Source organism: Bubalus kerabau, chromosome 1, assembly GCF_029407905.1.
Source record: "Bubalus kerabau isolate K-KA32 ecotype Philippines breed swamp buffalo chromosome 1, PCC_UOA_SB_1v2, whole genome shotgun sequence".
Taxonomy (NCBI): domain Eukaryota; kingdom Metazoa; phylum Chordata; class Mammalia; order Artiodactyla; family Bovidae; genus Bubalus; species Bubalus kerabau.
In genome coordinates, this window is record NC_073624.1 from 200,122,548 (window position 1) to 200,145,242 (window position 22,695).

General features: G+C 41.8%; 2 protein-coding genes across 2 annotated transcripts in view; both read right to left on the minus strand.

The window, feature by feature from the left end:
• SNCAIP (synuclein alpha interacting protein) overlaps positions 1-22,695 on the minus strand; it is a 163,550-nt gene that overhangs the window by 77,484 nt on the left and 63,371 nt on the right. The window contains exon 2 of the mRNA XM_055549763.1: positions 5,208-5,310. Coding sequence (XP_055405738.1) covers positions 5,208-5,264 — 57 coding nt within the window. The 5' untranslated portion in view covers positions 5,265-5,310. The remainder of the gene's footprint in view (positions 1-5,207; positions 5,311-22,695) is intronic.
• Positions 19,367-20,338, minus strand: LOC129629649 (neuropeptide Y receptor type 1-like). The gene has a single exon (XM_055549775.1). The coding sequence runs from the start codon at positions 20,336-20,338 to the stop codon at positions 19,367-19,369; it is 972 nt and encodes a 323-aa protein (XP_055405750.1).

Sequence of the window (22,695 nt, forward strand, 5' to 3'; positions counted from 1 at the left end):
GTATTTCAGTGTAAGTGATGCCCAGTCTATGGGACGGAAATGTGAAAACTCACTCAGAGTGAGATTTATTTGCCGTAAGAATGTATTTTTCTACCAGTGGTTTAAGCACTTTGCTAGCTTGCTCAGTCGCTTCAGTCGTGTCCTACTCTTTGCGACCAACTCTTATAGCTCACCAGGCTCCTCTGTCCATGGGATTCTTCAGACAATACTACTGGAGTCAGTTGCCATGCCCTCTTCCAGGGGATCTTCCTGACCCAAACCCATATCTCCTGCGGCTCCTGCACTGCAGGTGGATTCTTTACCCCTGAGCCACTGGGGAAGCCCCTTAAGCACTTTAGGAAAATGAATCCACCTAAGTCTGTACTATTACCCTGGGCTGCAAGGGCTTGGGTCAAAAGGGATAATAAAGTGAAAGGACACTTATTGACCTTGATCTCATCTGATTGCACAAAACATACGCTATGTGATTGCCAAAAATGTCAACTTTCACCAAAGCTGCAGTCATGGTGATACAGAAAAGCAAGAAAAATTCCTGTGCTGAGGAATAAAGCATTGTACTTAGTTCTATTTATGTGCGTGTGCACACATGCCTGTGTGTGTCTATTTACATGTATGTATACATGTTGGAGAAGAAAATGGCAACTTCAGTGTTCTTGCCTGGAGAATCCCATGGACGGAGAAGCCTGGTAGGCTGCAGTCCATGGGGTCGCACAGAGTCGGACACGACTGAAGCGACTTGGCGGCAGCAGCATACATGTTTGTATGTACATGTAGGTATTTGTATAAATATATGCATATACATGTATATGCACTTGTGTCTGCATATGAATAGAAGTGTGAGTTTATGTATGGACATAAATATACATTTCATATCTTCTCCATAAAATACAGGACAATAGGTAGAGATGGACTATTATGACTTAACAGATGGAAAAACTGAGGAACAATTAAATTAGGAGGGTTGCTTAAGTTCTCCTAGCTTCTTTTATTTTATTAATATTTATTTACACTGTATATCAACTCCTTTACTTTTGATAAGCACTCTACAATCGCTTCAGTGACAGCTAGGGATAGTGATGGGTGAGATGACTGGTCCAGAGGGGATTTTATTCAACCAAATTGCTCAAAAGAGAAAAAGTAACACAAACAGTTCTGTTTTGAAATCCTGACCCTCCTACTTATCTATCTGTAACCTTGTGAAAGTCAGACTATCTCTCTAAGCCTCATTATTTCATCTGCCAGACAGGGGATTAAAAATAGGGCCTGCCTTGCAGAGCTGATATGAGGATTAACCAGGACCAATGATTTAAAGAGTTCATTGTGGTGTGTGGCACAGCCAACATTTGATGGCTCACAAGTGGAGCACTGCAGTGGATCCACGGTTTGGCCTCTGCTTTGTTCAGTCCTGTGTATAATCTTATTTTTGAGGACAGCAAATTGGCCTCTCTTCATAAAATATACATCATGGCTACTAAGAACTCTATGGTAAAATAATATTCCAGAGCGTTTTTCCTTTTTCAGATAGAGAGAGCTGGCTTCCATAGGAATAAAGGAGGAACTCTGTAAACCATTTGCAGTGACAGAAAAGTCCAGCTTTGAACCCCTGTGTCTGTGTGTGTCGTCGTCTCGCCCTCACAGACCCTCAGTCACTGCACAATGTTCTGCCCTTTCAGATGGCAGGGTTACAAGAATGTATAGTTTAAACTCTGCATTTTGCAAAAGATGAGCATTATTTTTGAGTCTGGGAAACTTCAAAATAATTTGATTGCCTTCTGTGTTTTGTCTCATTAGGTACAGGCAAAAAAGCTTTGCTTTTCTGTACCAATATACAGCTTGTGCTTTAATTAAAACAAGAACTAGGCTCATGACCAGGGGGGAAAATCATGAAACAGAAACCCTATAATACGTAAAAGGGCTATGGTTGGAGAGTAAGAAGAGGAGTTTTAAACTTGGGCATCTCTTTTATAAACATCTTTTTCAAATGTATTATGCATTCCCCTTCCCCCTTCCTACCACTAAACCAGGAAAGAAGCATAAAGGCTGTCAGAAAAGGTTGTTTACAGAATTTCAACAATACAGGCAGGTTTATGGGAGACAACATTTCTTGTTGGCCTTCCTGGTGCAATGATAAAGAATTCGCCTGTCAATGCAAGAGACACAAGAGATGTAGGTTTGATCCCTGGGTTGTGAAGATTCTCTGGAAGAGGAAATGGCAACCCACTCCATTATTCTTGCTTGGAAAATTCCATGGACAGAGGGGTCTGGTGGCCTACAGCCCATGGGGTCGCAGACTTGGACATGACTGAGAGAGTATGCATGCACACACATTTTTTTGTTATACCAGTGAATTAGCAAGTTGAACATATCTTTGTGGGTTTTTTTTTCCCCTAATGTTAGCATTTGAATTATATCCACTTAGCCCTTAAAGCAGATGTAAATTTATTGCCCCTAGGTTACCTAAATAGACTGAGAACAATCATTTCAATATTTTAGAGGCTATGTCCACTTCTTTTCCCATGAAGACATTATATAGTCTAATATATTCTGACATGTTTAAGGTCTTAAACCTGGATGAGATGGAACAACTATAAAATAATCTACCATGTCACAGAGGATGCCAGTTAGAGTAGAGTTTCTTTAGTTTTAAGTGGATTGAAATAGACCAGGATCGTTCATCCTCAGTACTGCCAGCATCTTAGGCTAGATAATTCTTTCCGGTAGGGTATTTTCCTAGACATTGCAGGATGTTTAAATCCATCCCTAGTCTCTACCCACTAAATGCTGGTTATACCTCCTGTTATGACAATCAAAAACATCTCCAGGTATTGTTAAATGTCCCCTGGGGGAAGGGTAAAGTTGCCCCCCAAGTACTGGGGCTAAAAGCAGATATTCCAAAGACAGTGCTCCTAATTCAGTGGATGACGTTGGGCAAGTTAAACAACATCTCACACCTCAGTTTCCTCATCTATAAAAGGAAAATAATAATTTTCCCTTCTTCAGAGAATTATTGTGAGTATTAAACAAGATAATGCGTATCCCCTGGGAAGTGCTCAATGTTAACCATTATTAGTTTATCAAGTCTATGCAATTTCATTTTTTCCCTTCTGGTTTCAGTTTAAATGCAGGTTAAAGATCCAAACAATAGGAATATATCTAAAGGGGGTGAGTTTGAGTGCAGTTACACAATCACAGATGGAGATCTTTACTTATGTTTCAGAGTGGTCAGGCTATAGAAGCTCAACTATTGCATAATTCTGAATCCTAATTTGCTAAACAGCTTCAGTTATTGCTTAACATATTTTATTATCTTTCAAGTGGAGATTCCTAATTCATCAAAATTATGGGCTTCTGCCAGATGACTCTTCTATAAACACAACTGCTCTATTGTATTTTTTTTTAAAGTCTTGACATGATGCCTGGTCTTTTCCCTGGAGTTCTTTCTTCACCATTGGTCATATAAATATTATTGCAGCATTCATTGAAATAATAACAAAAGCTACCATTTTTAAGAGCAACTTACTGTGTGCCAAGATAAGTGCTTTCCGTATATTACTATTTCACTGAATCCTCGAAACAATCTTAAAAATGAGGTGGGTATCTCAGCAAGGCAAAGTTACAGTGCTACAGCCAGCAAAGGTCAGGACGAGGCTGCAGCCCACACTGGTGCCTTCAAAGCCTACGCGCCACCCTGAACTGATAATCATAACACATGTCCCTTTCTGAAACACTTTCTACATTACCCCCACCACTCACATCATCATTCACTTTCTTTGCTTTTCCCCATTCAACTCAAGATACCTGGAGGGGAGTGGTTTTAAAAGAACCAGGCTGTGATCCACATTAATTATGGGGCTTCCCAGGTGGCTCAGTGGTAAAGACTCCACAGGAGATGTGGGTTCCATCCCTGAGTCAGGAAGATCCCCTGGAGGAGGAAATAGCAGCCCACTCCAGTATTCTTGCCCGGGAAATCCCATGGACAGAGGAGCCTGGTAGGCCATAGTCGATGGGGTTGCAAAAAGTTGGGCACGACTAAGTGATTGAGCATGTATGCACAGTGATTTAAAAAGGGAGAGGGATACCACTCACTTCACATCCATCTTAATGAGGACTAGTAATTGTCCGAAAGCTCAAAGAGGGAAAGGCTGAATTCACATATAGGAAAAGGTAGGCAGATTCACCCACGGCTGAATAAAATGGGTGATTCATCAAATGCACCCCAGGAATCCAATTCTTACATCGAGTATGCATATTTCACTTAAGGGAAGGAGTAAAGTAGAAGAATAACACTGCTGCCAGAGGCATGTGAAAGCCTATGTTTTTGAGACAGTTGCCACTGGTGACCAAAAACCAAGACATCAATGGAAAGTAAGGTCAGAAAGTAGGTCCGTGTTGGCCCTGAGAAGAAAAGGCACTTAACTTGTTCAGAAAAGCCACCTTCTCATCACATACTCTGAGAGTAAGCCCAACTGGGCTAGGGTGTGAGAGTCTAACATTGCTGTCCGGCCTCTGGCAGAATAGACCATGTGGCCCAGGGTGAGTCACAAGAAGCTCTGAGCAAGCAGGCAGACCATCCACTCACAGCAGCCAAGAGTCAGACTGGAAGCAGCAGGAAGTTCGTGAGTGCAGAGGACATTAAGAAGTTCATCACTCCACAGTATTACAGGATGAATCAGGGCCTCAGAGGTCAGCCTGTCCTGTCCTTAGCAATACATGACTCTTCCTCAATATTCCCAACAAGTGTCCAACCCATGTTTTGAAAGCTCCAGTGACTGAAAGATACTGTTCAAAGACTAATAACTTGGCCATCCTTTAGTCTGTGTCCTTGTGAATGTTAGTGCACGCAGGCTGTGGCACAGCCAGGCATATAAAAGGGACTAATTGTGTACATTATGGACATCTACACCAATCGGGTTAATTACATTTACCCAATGAATAACTGTGACAAGAAAGAAACAGATTAGGAAGGGGAAGCCCAGCGAGGTTACATGCTTTATTATCCAAGCTCACACAAAATGAAGTGGGATTCATTCACTTCCTGGTCAGGAAGGCCCCCAAACCACACTTTGTCTGCCGCAGCAGGATTTCTGTTGTCAATTTCTAAATGTGGTAGGAAGAGCTTAGAATGTACAGACTACAACAGAGAAAGGAGCCCATATAGATTCAGGCAGAATTTCCTGAAAGCACTGCTTGCAAGGAGCAATACTTACAGAGATGTCATCACTGAAGTCAATTTCATCCAAATCAAGGTATTCAGGGGCTTCCATTATTCTTCTTTGCACATTTTGAGTAACGTCAGCTACTTACAAAGTCCTGGACAAGAACGAAGCACAAGAGAAAAGCAAAAAGGTTAGCTGCTTTATAACCAGAAAACATTTTATTTAGACAAAAAAAATGAGAAAAGTTAACTGGTACAAGGGCTGTCTTTGAGCACACTTTCCCGCTTGCTTCCAATGTCCTCAGCCTGGCTCTCTGTAAGCACAGCTCCTCCAGGCTCCCCAGGAGGGTCCCCAGCGGGTAGCCATGCATCCTTCACTGTATTTCATTTGTGCCTGTTTGCCTTTGCCAGAATAGTAACTCAGGTCAGACTCTTCCCCTGTGATTAACGCAGATCCAGCCCACATCCAACACTACACCATGGGGGAATGTATGGGCTTTGAGGATGGGGAGCAAAGCTCAAAATCTGAGGACAACCCTATTCAAATGTTTATGTGGGCATATCCTTGGATCCTGGGAATGGAGTAATGAATTCAGCCTCTCCATGGTAATAACACGAGGACAAGGCAGATACTGGAATGTCAGGTCCAAGAATCAAGGCAAATTGGAAGTGGTCAAGCAAGAGATGGCAAGAGTGAATGTCGACATTCTAGGAATCAGCAAACTAAAATGAACTGGAATGGGTGAATTTAACTCAGATGACCATTATATCTACTACTGTGACAAGGAATCCCTCAGAAGAAATGGAGTAGCCATCATGGTCAACAAAAGAGTCCGAAATGCAGTACTTAGATGCAATCTCAAAAAAGACAGAATGAGCTCTGTTCGTTTCCAAGGCAAACCATTCAATATCACAGTAATCCAAGTCTATGCCCCAACCAGTAACGCTGAAGAAGCTGAAGTTGAACGGTTCTATGAAGACCTACAAGACTTTTTAGAACTAACACCCAAAAAAGATGTCCTTTTCATTATAGGGGACTGGAATGCAAAAGTAGGAAGTCAAGAAACACCTGGAGTAACAGGCAAATTTGGCCTTGGAATACGGAATGAAGCAGGGCAAAGACTAATAGAGTTTTGCCAAGAAAATGCACTGATCATAACAAACACCCTCTTCCAACAACACAAGAGAAGACTCTACACATGGACATCACCAGATGGTCAACACCAAAATCAGATTGATTATATTCTTTGCAGCCAAAGATGGAGAAGCTCTATACAGTCCACAAAAACAAGACCAGGAGCTGACTGTGGCTCAGATCATGAACTCCTTATTACCAAATTCAGACTTAAATTCAAGAAAGTAGGGAAAACCACTAGACCATTCAGGTATGACCTAAATCAAATCCCTTATGATTATACAGTGGAAGTGAGAAATAGATTTAAGGGACTAGATCTGATAGATAAGAGTGCCTGATGAACTATGGACGGAGGTTCATGACATTGTACACGAGACAGGGATCAAGACCTTCCCCGTGGAAAAGAAATGCAAAAAAGCAAAATGGCTGTCTGGGGAGGCCTTACAAATAGCTGTGAAAAGAAGAGAAGCGAAAAGCAAAGGAGAAAGGAAAGATAAAAGCATCTGAATGCAGAATTCCAAAGAATAGCAAGAAGAGATAAGAAAACCTTCCTCAGCGATCAATGCAAAGAAATAGAGGAAAACAACAGAATGGGAAAGACTAGAGATCTCTTCAAGAAAATCAGAGATACCAAAGGAACATTTCATGCAAAGATGGGCTCAATAAAGGACAGAAATGGTGTGGACCTAAGGGAGTAGAAGATATTAAGGAGAGGTGACAAGAATACACAGAAGAACTGTACAAAAAAGATCTTAACGACCCAGATAATCACGATGGTGTGATCAGTGACCTAGAGGCAGACCTCCTGGAATGTGAAGTCAAGTGGGCCTTAGAAAGCGTCACTACGAACAAAGCTAGTGGAGGTAATGGAATTCCAGTTGAGCTATTTCAAATCCTGAAAGATAATGCTGTGAAAGTGCTACACTCAATATGCCAGCAAATTTGGAAAATTCAGCAGTGGCCACAGGACTGGAAAAGGTCAGTTTTCATTCCAGTCCCAAAGAAAGGCAATGCCAAGGAATGCTCAAACTACTGCACAATTGCACTCATCTCACACACTAGTAAAATAATGCTCAAAATTCTCCAAGCCAGGCTTCAGCAATACATGACCCAAGAACTTCCAGATGTTCAAGCTGGTTTTAGAAAAGGCAGAGGAACCAGAGATCAAATTGCCAATATCCACTGGATCATGGAAAAAGCAAGAGAGTTCCAGAAAAACATCTATTTCTGCTTTATTGACTATGCCAAAGCCTTTGACTGTGTGGATCACAATAAACTGTGGAAAATTCTGAAAGAGATGGGAATACCAGACCACCTGACCTACCTCTTGAGAAATCTATATGCAGGTCAGGAAGCAACAGTTAGAACTGGACATGGAACAACAGACTGGTTCCAAATAGGAAAAGGAGTACGTCAAGCCTGTATATTGTCACCCAGCTTATTTAACTTCTATGCAGAGTACACCATGAGAAACACAAGCTGGAATCAAGATTGCCGGGAGAAATATCAATAACCTCAGATACGCAGATGACACCACCCTTATGGCAGAAAGTGAAGAGGAACTAAAAAGCCTCTTGATCAAAGTGAAAGAGGAGAGTGAAAAAGTTGGCTTACAGCTCAACATTCAGAAAACAAAGATCATGGCATCCGGTCCCATCACTTCATGGGAAATAGATGGGGAAACAGTGTCAGACTTTATTTTTGGGGGCTCTAAAATCACTGTAGATGGTGACTGCAGCCATGAAATTAAAAGATGCTTACTCCTTGGAAGGAAAGTTATGACCAACCTAGATAGCATATTCAAAAGCAGAGACATTACTTTGCCAACAAAGGTTCGTCTAGTCAAGGCTATGGTTTTTCCAGTGGTCATGTAATGGTGTGAGACTTGGATTGTGAAGAAGGCTGAGCGCCAAAGAATTGGTGCTTTTGAACTGTGGTGTTGGAGAAGACTCTTGAGAGTCCCTTGGACTGCAAGGAGATCCAACCAGTCCATTCTGAAGGAGATCAGCCCTGGGATTTCTTTGGAAGGAATGACGCTGAAGCTGAAACTCCAGTACTTTGACCACCTCATATGAAGTGTTGACTCTTTGGAAAAGACTCTGATGCTGGGAGGGATTGGGGGCAGGAGGAGAAGGGGATGACAGAGGATGAGATGGCTGGATGGCATCACTGACTCGATGGACGTGAGTCTGAGTGAACTTCGGGAGTTGGTGATGGACAGGGAGGCCTGGCATGCTGTGATTCTTGGGGTCACAAAGAGTCGGACACGACTGAGCGACTGAACTGAACTGAACTAAAGGCAGATACTAACTAACCAACAGTAATGAATATTTCAGAATTTGTAAGGCAACCTCCAGTTCACCCCTCAATAAAAAGGATCTAAACACAGATTTAAACCACAGAGTTACTGCATCGCCCCCTGCCTCTAACAGCTCTGCCTGCCAGAGCCAGACGGACCTGACACAGATGCCAGAGCGTCCTTGGGCAGGACTTGCCTCTGGGTAGCCTGCAGCAACTCTTTAAATCTGTCTTGAAGACATAGCACCTCCAGTTCATTCCCCATCACTCATCATCACCACCATCGGCAGTGGCAGTGGCACCTACAGATGTCAGGAATAGAAATAAAAATCTCCTGCCGGTGCCTTGCTGGGCAGTTCTCTTCTGCAGAGCAAACTCTGAGATGCTGAAAAAGATTCCATTTCCTGTAACTTGTTTTGCTTATTACAAAAACTGTCTTATACACTCAGACTTGAGAGTCTTAAATAATTTATTTTCTCCTCTTTCAGATCTCTAATGAAGGGGTAACTTGCCAAACAGTAAGGAATACATTATTGGAAAGTGAAAATAAATCTAGGCTGATTAGAATGAACTTATCAGTAAAAGATTGAGATTGTAAACATACCTGGTTTTTAAAGGAAAACTCTGACTCTGAAGGCACTGATTTCTCATTTTGAGGTTTTAAAAAAAAAATCTACAAAAATAGCATAGTTGCAGCAAAAGAGAGAAAATCACTCTTCGTTCCATACCTCAAATCCATCACTGGACTCAATTTTCCTTTTCTTCCCTTCACACATGAATACACCATTTTTATATATATTTAATTTATAGTGGACACAGAGTTGATCTAAGAAAGGATTAGGATGCTATTACCATGTACAAATGTGATTATCCATTTAGAATATATATTAAAAATTCTTCTGAAATCACAGAAGGTATAAAATAAAAAGAAAATCAATGTGTATTTGATGCCTAAATTCAATTTTATTATTTATAGAAATCTAAAAATTGGTTTGTAAGCAAATTGCTTGGTATGAAAATGTATCACTTTTCCTTTAAGCCTCAAAAAGCTTTTCAGAGAAAAACATGCACACTCATACTTGCAAATTACTCAAAATAACTTTCCCTTCCATTCTGGTGGATTCTGAGACAATCCAGACTTGGGATTCCAGCTTGTCAACTAACAGATCTTCTTTCAATTCAATTTCTTTTCACTAAATCTGTACTCCACAATGAACTGTTGATTTATAGACTCTTATAGACTCTATTCCCAAGGCTTTGGTGAACACAAAGATGATTCTGGGTGTTAGGATGGGGTACAGACAAACACAGTATCACCAGAGGCGTGGAAACATGAGATGAAGTGGAAAAGCATGAGTCAAAGCTGGGGAACAAGTGGATCTTTCAAAACATGAATATACAAAACTAAATGCAAAATGCAAATGATCACATCTTAACTAACGTTAACAGTCATTGAGCCTTTGAGGTGTTATTGACATTGTGAAGAACAATTTGCATTTGAGCATAGACATTCTAACGGAACATATCTAGTGGATAATATAAATCATGACAATGGGAAAATCTTTATATTTGGCCTTGGAGGTTGACAGTGAGATTCTTTATTCTAACAGACTGGAACATAAGTGTTACAACAGTTCCAGCCCATTACATGAAGGCCATATTTATCTCAGTAGGTTGAATGGTCCCACCTCAGATTAAGTGGTCCAAGGCATACAGTATTCTTCTTTGCTTCCCAATGGACCCACACATGTAGCCATCTCCTTTAACACACCTAATGCCATCTTCAACACAATTCCTTCTGTCGAGTGTCAATGCTTCTTTCTTTCAAGGGGCCACTCTGGAATTATTACATCCTCATTTATAAGGTAGAGAAATCCCTGTGGTTCACCAAATCCGGGTCACATTCCCAGCATCAAGTCCATCTTTCAGCTGAGGGTGAGCCCACAGTTGCCCCAGTGGTCATTACATCGTCTCTTCCTTCCCCATCTGCCCTTCCACGGAGCACACAGGCCCCTCAAGCACTCCCTTCTGAGGAATTAGGGATGTGATGGGAACAGAGTCAGGTTTAGAGCAGCCATTGCAACTAATCCAACACAATAAGGAAACTGAGCTGGGCTGGGGATGTGCTTTCCTCCTTGTGCTCTTTGGGCACCATCCCACCAGCCACAGCGGAAGCCAGCGAGCCCCCCTGTTCTGACAGCCCCACGGGCTCTGATGGGATGAACAGCCACAGAGGGCACACCCGAGGCCCAGGAGCCAAGTCTGGCCCACAGATGTGATGTGCTTGGCCCCAGCAGTGTTTCTAAAAAATAGACTCTGTTGCCAGCTTATAGACCTTTGGTGATTTCACATAAAACTCTAGATTTCTGGCTTCACTTAAAAAATATCTGAAGCTCTGGCAGCACAGGTCTGTGTTCCCCACAATAAATAATCGGCTAGAGCTGAGCTGCCGCTGCCCTGTCTAGGGGACATGTGCTCCTCAGCTTCCCCCCTCAACCCCCATCAGTTCTGCTCATCCACACATCCTGCCTGGCCTTGGGGGCATTTCAGCCTTTGACCCTTCAGAGGAATCCAGGATTAAACCTTAAGTGCCATCCTCCCTGCTTTTCTTATTGGTGCCTCCCATCAAATGATATTTCCTTCATTTGTATTCTAAGGTTGAAACTGTATTCTACGATTGTTTTGAATTCTCATACCACAACAGCAGTAAAACACAATTTCTCACAAATAAACTACCAGCATGTTACAATATGTGCTTTTCCACAGCCTCCATGTCATCTCTTAGTATTAAAGAAAGGAAAGCTTCACCAACACAATAAAATGTTAGGAGGCGGGGATTACATTTCCTTCATTTTACAACCAGAGGAAGAAGACGTCCTTGCCTTGTGGTCACTGACGTTGTGCAGTTACACGATGCCACTTCACTACTGTGACTGGGGGGAAGGGCAGAAGTTATGCCAAGGACAAGTCCAGAAAAGAGACCAAGACCATCCTCTGCGTGGCCAGCCTGGCAGCTTGGACCCAAGAGGGCCAAGCGGCTCCAGGCCAACGAGAGTGGGTAGACAGACACCTCAGTGGAAAATATTTTTCAGCCTCCCCAGAAAGGGCAGTCCAGCTAAAAGCCTTTACTTGAGATTTTTATTGCTATACATCATAGTTGGCCCTGGACCCCTCTGGGATCTCAGAGCCCAGTCATTTATAAATTTGCATGGCACCCTTACCCCATCAGCCCTGAGCCTACAAGCTGCAATCCCAGGTTCCTTCTCCCCTCTTTTGCCCACTTCTTTCCCCTCAAGCACATCTCTTACAAGACCTGTCTACCCTCAGATACTGCGGACTGGTTGAAATCCTTCCATTTCAAGGTCAGTTGGGCTTCTCTCTCCACTGACATGGGCGAGTTTTAACCTGTTATGCACTGAGGCACGCATGTCGTGTGTTTCAGCTTTCCTTTTAGGGCAGGGTGGAGAGGTGAAGGTGCAGAGTGGGCAGGAGTGGGAAAGCAGAGAAAGGGAAAGGAAACATTTTCCAATGGCTTAAGTCTACTGCCCTGGGTGGGAAAAATTACAGAGAGGGAAGGAAAACCAATATTAGGATGTGGGGACACAGGACTGGGTGGATGGGACCCACGTGCCATGTAGAAGCTCCTGGTGACATGAAGCACCCTTTCTCTTGATGTGTCCAAGGCACCAGAGAAACTTTACCCAAACTCCAAACTGATGCCAGTTAGAGGGGAAGAGACTAAAGAAGCACAGTAATGAGCATCAACTGTGCACATCTGTAGGATTTTCCCTACTTGCACAGAGTTTTGATAAACTGCCAAGAACAGAAGTCCCTCCAGTGCCTATTAAAATGTACAGCAGAGGCTCTGGCCCTAATAGGTCTATCAACGCCATGTCACCTTCTCATGGGCGACCTCAGTGACGGCCCGACTGCTTCCTTCAAGGGAAGACTCAATTTAGGAAAGAGCTCCAAGTAACTAAGAGTCCAACGGAATAATAAAAAGTAGGCATCAATCTAAAAAATAGCCTACCCTCTCCAGTATTAGGACTTTCGAGTGACATTTTCAATTTTTCTTTTTTTTTAATAGTGATTTGAAAACTGACTCTGAAAATAGTTCCAAATGAAGACTTACAAAATCTGTTGGGTAATGAATGGCTTAGAGTGGCCGACAAAATTTCTTTGAGGAACTACCCTCATTTAATGTACACATTCTGGTGCGCTTGGCTCATAAAAGGCTCGCTGATTTGCGACTATAGTCACAGATCACATAAACTGCTCTACTGAAATTCTTCTTAAAATGAATTGCCTCACTCCATTTTACAAGGAGTCAGCATGGACTCATTCTGAAGGCTCATGTTACACAGATTTCTCCTCTTATGCCAAAGTCACTAATGCTACATTTTACCAGTGTACTAGGAGGCCTGGTAATTAAAAGTTAAGTTGGGCTTGTCAAAATAAATGAGCAGGGTACACTTGGTGATGAGGTAACCTTGGTTGATTTGCATTACAGCTTCTTTCTTTAGTCTTTAATTCACCAATAACTTGGGAAAACACCGCACTTGCCTACACCCTGACATACACAGCCAAATTAGTACTGGGATACATTCTCAGTTTAAAAGCCTAGGCGTAGATATTGAACTTTCTTTCCCTCATATAACAAGGGTTCAAAAAAAATCACAAACTGCATACTGGAAGGCTTGGGTGGAAAAAAGTAGAATATATGAAATGTCGTCCCCAGTTGGCTCAGTAGATTGGCTGGCAAGGAGGCAACTCATTCCAAATGTTGGATTCAGTTTCTCTCACCCTTTGATTCAACAGTGGCCAGAGGCATGGCAGTCACTGAATGCCTAGTATTGAAGCAGAAAGATGATAGAGGCAAGAAATTTCTACTGGAAAGAGGTAACTGAAGGAGAGCCAAGAAGTACACATGGGGAGAAAGGGGAGGGAAGCACAAGCTGTGTAGATCTCATCCTTGCCTTCATTTACGGCATGTTCCTGAAAGAACACATTAGGTTAGACCAACACTACTCTCCAGGCCAGTATGGGGGGGAACAGTGCAGAAAAAAGGGCCATTACCATATACTGTGGTCCTTGCTGGGACACATAAATACACAGCACTGGACATTTGCAGCAACATAGGTAGAACTAGAGAGTGTCATACTGAGTGAAGTAAGTCAGACAGAGAAGGAGAAATATCACATGACACCCCTTATATCTGGAATCTAAACAGAAATGATACAAATGAACATACTTAAATGAAACAGAAAAGACTCACAGACTTAGAAAACAAACTCAGGGTTACCGGGAGGGTGTGGGGAAGGGATTGATAAGGACATTGTGAAGGTTGTGTACACACTGCTATATTTAAAATGGATAACCAACAAGGATCTATTGCATAGCACAGGGAACTCTGCTAAATGTTACGTGCCGGCCTGGATGGGAAAGGGGGTTTGGGGGAGAATGGACACATGTGTATGTATGGCTGAGTCCCTTCACTATTCACCTGAAACTACCACAACATTGTTAATTGGCTACACCCCAATACAAAATGGTTTTGCTGTTTAAAAATTACACAGGAGCCTGAGTCACCTAACTGAGACCTTGTAGATAAGGGAAGTGTGTGCAGTAGAGCTGAGGTCTAAGCTGACAGCTGAAGAATGTGAGTGCTCAAATGGTGAGTGAGTCGATGGGCCAGGAGGAAGCATTCTGGGTAGAGCTGCTGTACGGGTGGAGGCTGGAGGTGAGAAGAATCCTGAAGCAGGATTTCCAGAAAGGTGAGTAACACAGATTTAACACTTGCTGCTGTTTTTGCTTCAAAAAATGGGTCTTGAAGGGTGATAGCTGGGGTGGGTCAATAAGCACAGTGGGCAGGAGAATATTTCCAAAGTCAGAGTATAAACAGAGCGTGTGCTGGAGTAACAAATTCTCTGGCATGTCTGGAGAAAGTACAAGCAAGTATTTGCTATCAAACAGGAGGTTTTAATGTAATGTATTGAGCCCGCTCCAGCTCCAAGAAAGGGGAGCTGCATTTCCAGTTTGAACAACCACAAAGATTTATGAAGCCAAACTTTGTACCAGGGGTAGGTCTGGGTGCTCTTACATATACTATCTCACTCACAGTTCACCAAAGTCATAGGAGACAAATATCTTTACAATCTCCTTCATGGAACAGAGGAAACCAAGGCTCAGAGAGGTGCTGTGGCTGCCTCACATGCAGCCAGGGCTTCTGGTGGTAAGTTCGCTTTTTCTCCCTTATTTCAGCTTACCCAAACTGCAGGGGTAAAGTATGGGGTTAGCTGCAAGACTGTACAGAAAAACTCGAACAAACTTTTTGGCCAACCCAATAACACTTCACTTGCATCAGACATTTTACTTTTTCAAAACACCTTCAATATCTTTTTATTTTAATCTTCAATATATTTTATCTGACTTTATTACAAGTCCATGAGGGATAGAGAGGGTGTATATCACAATTTGCAATCATACCCTTCCAATTTTAAAGATGGTAAAACTCAGGAATGTTTCGGCCATGTACTCCTACATAGATAGGGACCAAGCAAGCTCAGACAAACCACTTCCTGGGATCAAGCCCACAGCTCTTCTGATTTGCATCTTCAGTCCAGTTCAGTTCAGTTCAGTTGCTCAGTCGTGTCTGACTCTTTGAGACCCCATGGACTGCAGCGCACCAGGCCTGCCTGTCCATCACCAACTGCCAGAGTTTACTCAAACTCACGTCCATTGAGTCAGTGATGCTATCCAACCATCTTATCCTGTTGTCCCCTTCTCCTCCCGCCTTCAATCTTTCCCAGCATCAGGGTCTTTTCAAATGAGTCAGTTCTTTGCATCAGGAGGCCAAAGTACTGGACTTTCAGCTTCAACATCAGTCCTTCCAGTGAATATTCAGGACTGATTTACTTTAGGATGGACTGGTTGGATCTCCTTGCAGTCCAAGGGACTCTCAAGAGTCTTCTCCAACACCACAGTTCAAAAGCATCAATTCTTCAGCGCTCAGCCTTCTTTATAGTCCAACTCTCACATCCATACATGACTACTGGAAAAACCATAGCCTTGACTAGATGGACCTTTGTTGGCAATTAATGTCTCTGCTTTTTAATATGCTGTCTAGGTTGGTCATAACTTTCCTTCCAAGGAGTAAGCGTCTTTTAATTTCATGGCTGCAGTCACCACCGGCAGTGATTTGCATCTTAGACTGTCCTAAAACATGACTGTGTCTCTGAACCATGTAGGCCAGAATTCCACAGGCATCCTCAGTCCTGAGCTGTACTGCTTTGGGTATGCAAGAACTGGCTCTTTCCTCTCTCCAGTAGAGTCTAAAGAGAATGGTAGGCATGATCATCTTTAAAGGAAAGTATATAGACCTTTGTGTACCTAACATACCTATCCACAGGTATCCCTGAACTGGCCTATAAAGCATTATATTCCATAGCCAGTTGGTTTAATACTTCCAGTTCATCTTCAAATAAAATTTGATGATGACCATCTTTCCTTATGTCTTATTGGAAAGGCAAGCAAAACACCACTGTATAGGCTGTGTTTCTTTGTAGTTTTTTTAAAAAATAAAATGAAGTATATTTGATTTAAAATATGGTCTTATTGTAGTTTTGAGCCCTAGCCTATAGTTTAAAATTCTTGAAAATGATTTGGGGGTATTTCATTATTTTTAAAATCTGACACTGAGAATGAACTAACTTATAGCAGAATTTTAGAGCCTGAAAAGACCTTAATTTTTAAGCCCTAACACAATGGTGCTTTTAAATTTGTATTTGTGTGTGTGCGTGTGTGTGTGGGGGTGGGGGGTGGATTTAAAGTGAATTTAATATTTAAAATTCTTTTTGGAAGAGGAAGAGAAGAATCCATGCTCACAGTACCTACACAGGAGAAGATAAAAGAATGTAGAAAAAATATAAACATATGTAAATACAAGAGAATATATATTGTGTTCAGTGCTGGCTGCCACTACTTAAGAAGGCCACAGGCAAACTGGAATATACCAAGACAGAGTGAGGAAGTCATGACAGCCAGTAGCTGGCAAGCTCTGCCTCACATGGCATGGCTAAAGAAATGTCTAACGGGGAGAAGAGAAAAGCACTCCTCTCTCTAAGAACCTAGAAAGCCGTCAGGTAAGTGGAGGACTTGCCTTCAAGGGTAAGAAACTTCTTTAAGAAGTTTCAGGGATTCCAGTCTCAGTAAATACTTCTTACTAATGGTGTTTGCAAAGGGCATAAATGAAACGGGCTCCTTGATAAGTTCACAACCACCCTAGAAAGAAACCATTCATTCAGAGGTTTGGAGGGATTCTCTGAGGGAGAAAGGCAAGAATCTTGCATTGAAAGAAGGGACAGATGACCTTCTAAGTCAGAGATTCTGTGAGGCCCAAACCAAGACCTCAGGATGGTCCTGACCAACTCTGAGCCCTCTGCAAGGTGCCGCCATGACAACCTTTGTTGAACTTCTACCCTATTTCATCTATCATCCTGATCCTACCAGAATGTAGATGAAATGTGGAGGTTAAGGGAGAGGAGGAGAGCGAAACAGAGTCAGAGAGTTAGAGTGAACATAATTTTTAAAAGTGAACTGGAATGTGGTTCATTCAGTGAGAATATGATTTACTCTCTGTTGTACATGAAAACATCAATTCTGCAAGGACAAAACTATGACCTAATGAGGCCCAAACCAAAAGAAAATGTCTGAGGAGGAAAAGGAAACATTTCCAGCACTGGGAAGTTCAGCCTGGGTGTCCGCCAGCCATGTCTTACACTGACTCCTGGAAAGAAACTATGGAACTAGATCCATTACTCAGTTATGCACCGGAAACTCTCCAAATCCAAGTTCCAGATTTTTGGCACACCTGAAGTGGTCATGCTTTCCTCTTGATTCTGCAAAGATTGCTTGATTTTTACAGTGGATTTGTTTGGCAATTGTTATTGAGAATGTATGCAACACAGATGACAATCCTGATTCCCATTTTAGAGAGCAATAGACATAACAGCAATGTGTACAGGAGCACTAAAGACTACATCAGGTGTCCGTCATCTTGGCTTCCTTCTCACACTTCTCATTGTGAGGATTAAACTTCTGAGTAACTCTAGGCCAGTGGTTCTCAAAAAGTTCAGCCTGCATGAGAATCAACCAGAAGGCTTATTAGAAACAAGTTGCTGGGTCCAATTGCCCAAACTGTAGCTCTGGGCTGGGGCCTGAGAATTTACATGTCTAACAAGTTCCCAGATGATACCGATACTGTTGGTCCCAGAACCACATTTGAGAGCTACTACCTAAGATCAATGGCTGGTCCCAGCCCCAGCTACATCTGCACTTAATTAAAAGATGGTGACCTCTTCCCCACATCCCCCATCTCCACAGATGTTAACTTCATTATATAGGATCCATGCATAGTGCCCTTCTGATTAAACTTCCTCAGTGGACTCAACTAAGCATTTCCCATGAAGACCACCCAGAAACCTCAGAAGGTCTTCAGTCTGTGTGTGTGTGTGTATTTTAATTCTCAGTGCTATGCAAGGGACAAGACATCGGCCTACCGAACCCTACAAAATATGGGCCTTGGTTACTTTACAAATTCCTTTCTCCATAGCACTTCATGGCAACAAAGATGTTCTACGTTTCTCCTGTTAATGAGATCCAGGTTTAAAACTTCAGAAGGAACCTTTTCAGAGCAAGAACCCCAACGTAGGGGCATCCAGTCACTAGAACCATATGCAGCCATGCTTATTCATAAAGTTAAGTCTATTCATAAAGAAGGAAAAGGAAATGCAAGGATCGGGTAAAAATTAACTTAAAATTCAATGCTTATACAACATATATGCCTCATAAGATATATAAAATTATTATTTATTGAATCTGAAGCAGTCCAAATGGCTACACTGGCTAAGTGTAAAAAATAAAATCCTGGTCATGTATTTTAAATTATAATGTGCTTATTTTTATTAAATCCAAGTTCAGAAAAATAGATTATTATGGATACTTGTCAATTCTTCCAATTAAAATGTACCAACTTAATAACCAAAAGAGGAAATAAAGTCTATTAAAATAAATATCTCTTTTTTTTCTGAAGAGGAGTAAAGTTGCATGTTAAGGTGATTAAGAAGGAAGAGTGGGTTAAATGTCTGTAGTAGCCAAATATTTGCACATCTGTACATACAGAAAGAATATGATTTACCAAGCACTGATTGTTTCATCCAATGGTTTTCTCAAGCCAAATTTACTAAAGATAATTAGAGGAAGGCAAATGAAAAGAATCTGCTTCTAGTTTAGGTGAGGTATCGTGATTAAAAGTGCAAAAATGAACACTGTATACTAAACTAATGCACTTCCAATATATGTCATAGCATGTCAAGAAAAAACACAAGATGAAAACACAAGATTACTGTTAAGTACCTTTAAAGGAATTCAGCTACGCAGTGTAATCCTCAGTTTTTACAATACGCTGCTTTTTAACATAGTATCTTACACAGAGTAAATACTTAATACACTGTTGAGTTCACTTCCAGACTATGATCATTGTTGGGTCCTACACTAAAAACTGTGGTACTGTCTGAAATCACCAATGTTGAGATGACTATTTTTCTTCAACTTATAATAACTTGAGGTTCAAATATCTTCTTCTTGCACTGTTTCCCTCAGAAGTCTTTTTTGGAGGAAAAGTCAGTCTTTTAGTCCTTCTTTCAGAAATTATCTGTTGATGAGGGTTGTGGAAGTTTGGTCTGACTCCCCAAAGTTAAAGCAGAGTTTTTTTTTTGCCATTAAGCATATGGAGAGAGAATAACATTTGCAGGCGGTGGTGTGCATTTTTTCTCTTTGGCATCACAGAAGGACACCAACTTCATTCTGTAATTCACCAGCATAAGCAGGAAAGGACTGAGCGCAGAGAAGCCTGAAGAGAGGGCTGTGAGAAGAGCTGGAAAAAAGACACAGGCTGCCAAGCCTTTCAAGAAATAGACTAAGATAAAATGAGAAATCCAAAGTGGAGTGATCAGCCACATTAATAAAATACTAAACTTGGCCCCTCTAAGGATTTCAATTTCTGAATCATCGTCTCCAATCCAGATGTCACCATATGTCATCTTCTTTCTCTCTGAAAGCAGAAAAGACATCCAGAAACAGACAAAGACTAAGGTGGCTAAAGGAAGAATATCAATCAGAACCAAAAACACTTCCTCATAGTAAAACTCTACTTGCTTGTTTCCAAAGTCAGTTAGGCAATCCATGTGAATCCTGTTTGTTGACAAGGGGTCTGTATCATTTCCTGCATTCAGGTATTCTGATTTTCTAGTATAGAGTAAAACTGGGAGGTATACTGCCACGCCTGTCACCCAAAGTGCAGAAACCACCTTTAAGGAATGCTTCTGATGGTCCGGGTTTGGAGGCTCACTCAAGGGGTGGACAGTCTGGTACAGCTTCTGGTGGTAGAGCAATGCAAAGTGTAACATGAACCAGATGGCCAGGGATGTCGTCAGGGCTGCCGTGAAGCGCAGAACTTTGCAGCCAGCTGCATCCAACACACAACCAGAAGAATAAACAATTTTCATGACATTCACCACCAGGTTCTTAATGAGGTGGACAAATATAAGACTGAAAATCAGAAGAAAGGATGTCTCTAGACGCCCAGTCATACACTTCCTTGTAGAATAAAATAAACACAGGTTTCCGACAAAGCTCACAAGGATTAGCAGGATGCAAGTGATGATTTCAAGCACATCCACAGAGGACTTCATGGTAAATGGCGAGTCAGTGAGCTCAGATGGGCTTCTTCTTCAGTTTGAGTCATAAGGCACTTGGAAAACTTTGAAGAAGTCTTTAGTAAGAAGACCTGGGTTTTTTGAAGCCACTACATTGACACACTCCTTCACTGGTGTCACTCTAATAGTTCAGAGATGGTTTGTAACAGAATTATGTTTGTTCCAGTGCTGGGCCACTGGAAACAAAACAGCTTCTCAAGAGGATTCTGTTTTATCATCTCTAGGGATTTAACTATAATGAGAAAGTTCTAGGTATCATCACTTAATTAAAAGTTCTCAGAAATGTATTTATAGCACTGTAATGCAATTTCCTAGATACAGCGTGATACAATTTCCAACAACCATGAGGGAGAGAAGAAAATTAACTGTGTGACAACAACGGAAAGGTGGCCAGAGGTTGAAATGACCCTCTCGACTCAAAAAATACTACTGAAGTGGGGGTGTTTGAGTAACAATGAAGGTTTCCAAATAACAAAATTATGTATTACCGATGACATTAATAACATGATAGAAATTTATGAAGTATAGCAGTTTTCTAATGTCTCTACCATTTTTGCAGAACAGGAGTAGTATTACCTGTTCTGATGATCTCTTGGGGGTTGTTAGGATTACAAAAGAGATGATAGAAAATACTTGTGAGGTCATAGGGAAGGGAATAAAGCAGACAGGGAGGGAGGGAGAAGGGAAGGGAAGGGAGAAGGGAAGGGAAGAAGGGAGACATTTTTACAAACGTGGGCACTATGTCCAAGACCAAATCTTTAAACTACTGGTTAAAGAAACAATCTGATGTTCAGAAGTCATTAGGGAGACCCACCACTCAACCCTGCACCTCCGTACCCCACTGCCAATTGAGCACAAGCAGCTAGGAAAAGATTTCTGCCCTCAGTATGACTACAGAGTACAGAGCAAGGACGGAAAAACGGCAGTGAAACATGCTGCTCAAGTAATCACTTTCTGGATGAATTCTGTTGGTCATTCCCAGGACAAACTATTTTCCCTCTATTCTATATGCTTGTAAATTTCACTTTAAATCATCCTATCTTGTACTGTCGCATCACATGCTTCCCTCTGACCCAGTGGTGCTATGGAGCCAGCTTGCACTGACTTGAGCAACTGTGCGCATCTCTTCCCAACTCTGTGCTCAGCGACTATGGAGCAGTCGCTTGGAAGCTTGAAACTGGATATCCCGAAAGTATTTACACCATGGAAATCAGCAAATGCTGCAACTCAGGGCTTTTGGTGGGGGAGGAATTGTTTCACCAGGACAATACTGGCCTGACCAAAAAATACAGAATAGAGTGATAAGATATGAGCTGGTATTTTACCTACATAATGATAAGATCAGTATTAGCTATGTTTTTTCCAGTAGTCATGTATGGATGTGAGAGTTGGACCATAAAGAAAGCTGAGCATGGAAGAATGGATGCTTTTGAACTGTGGTGTTGGAGAAGACCCTTGAGAGTCCCTTGGACTGCAAGGAAATCCAACGCGTCCATCCTAAAGGAGATCAGTCACGGGTGTTCATTGGAAGGACTGATGCTGAAGCTGAAACTCTAATACTTTGGCCACCTGATGCAAAGAACTGACTCATTAGAAAAGACCTTGATGCTGGGAAAGATTGAAGGCAGGAGGAGAACAGGTTGACAGAGGATGAGATGGTTGGATGGCATCACCGATTCAATGGACCTGAGTTTGAGCAAGCTCCAGGAGTTGGTGAGGGACAGGGAAGCCTGGCATGCTGCAGTCCATGGGGTTGTGAAGAGTCAAACACGACTGAGCGACTGAACTGAACTGAACCCTTTCAATAAGGGTATGTGTAAGCAGTTTATAGCAGTGTTAACAAGTAGGAAAGTTGGACCTTACAATTCCACCCAAGGGAGGTAAGCTTGGGGGATGACACTTCCTATTAAACTCCTTATCCCCAGTTGGCTGTTAAGACAGGTAGCCAACTCAGAGTCCCCACACCACATTTTTCTTCCCTAAGAAATACCCATTACCTCAGTGTCAACTGCAGTCAAACAGGCACCTCTGAATTTATAATAATAACAATAATACAGTAATAACACAATAATACTGCTCATATTGGTTGCCATTTAACATAAATTTGGGCCAAACACTGTTTTGGTGTTCTGCTTTATAAATGTGATCTCATTTAATCCTTAATATCATTTTTATTTCACTAACGAGAAAGTAAAAGACCAGAGAGCAAAGCAAATTGCTCAAAGCTGGTAATGAATAGATACAGGAATCAAAGTCAGGTATGACTGATTCTGAAACCACTGGTTCTTAACCACCACCTCTCCACAGTGCTGTCAGACTGTGGGTTTTCTGTT

Excerpts from the sequence above, each read along its gene's own strand:
- LOC129629649 (XM_055549775.1), bottom strand. The coding sequence starts at position 20,338 with ATGAAGTCCTCTGTGGATGTGCTTGAAATCATCACTTGCATCCTGCTA.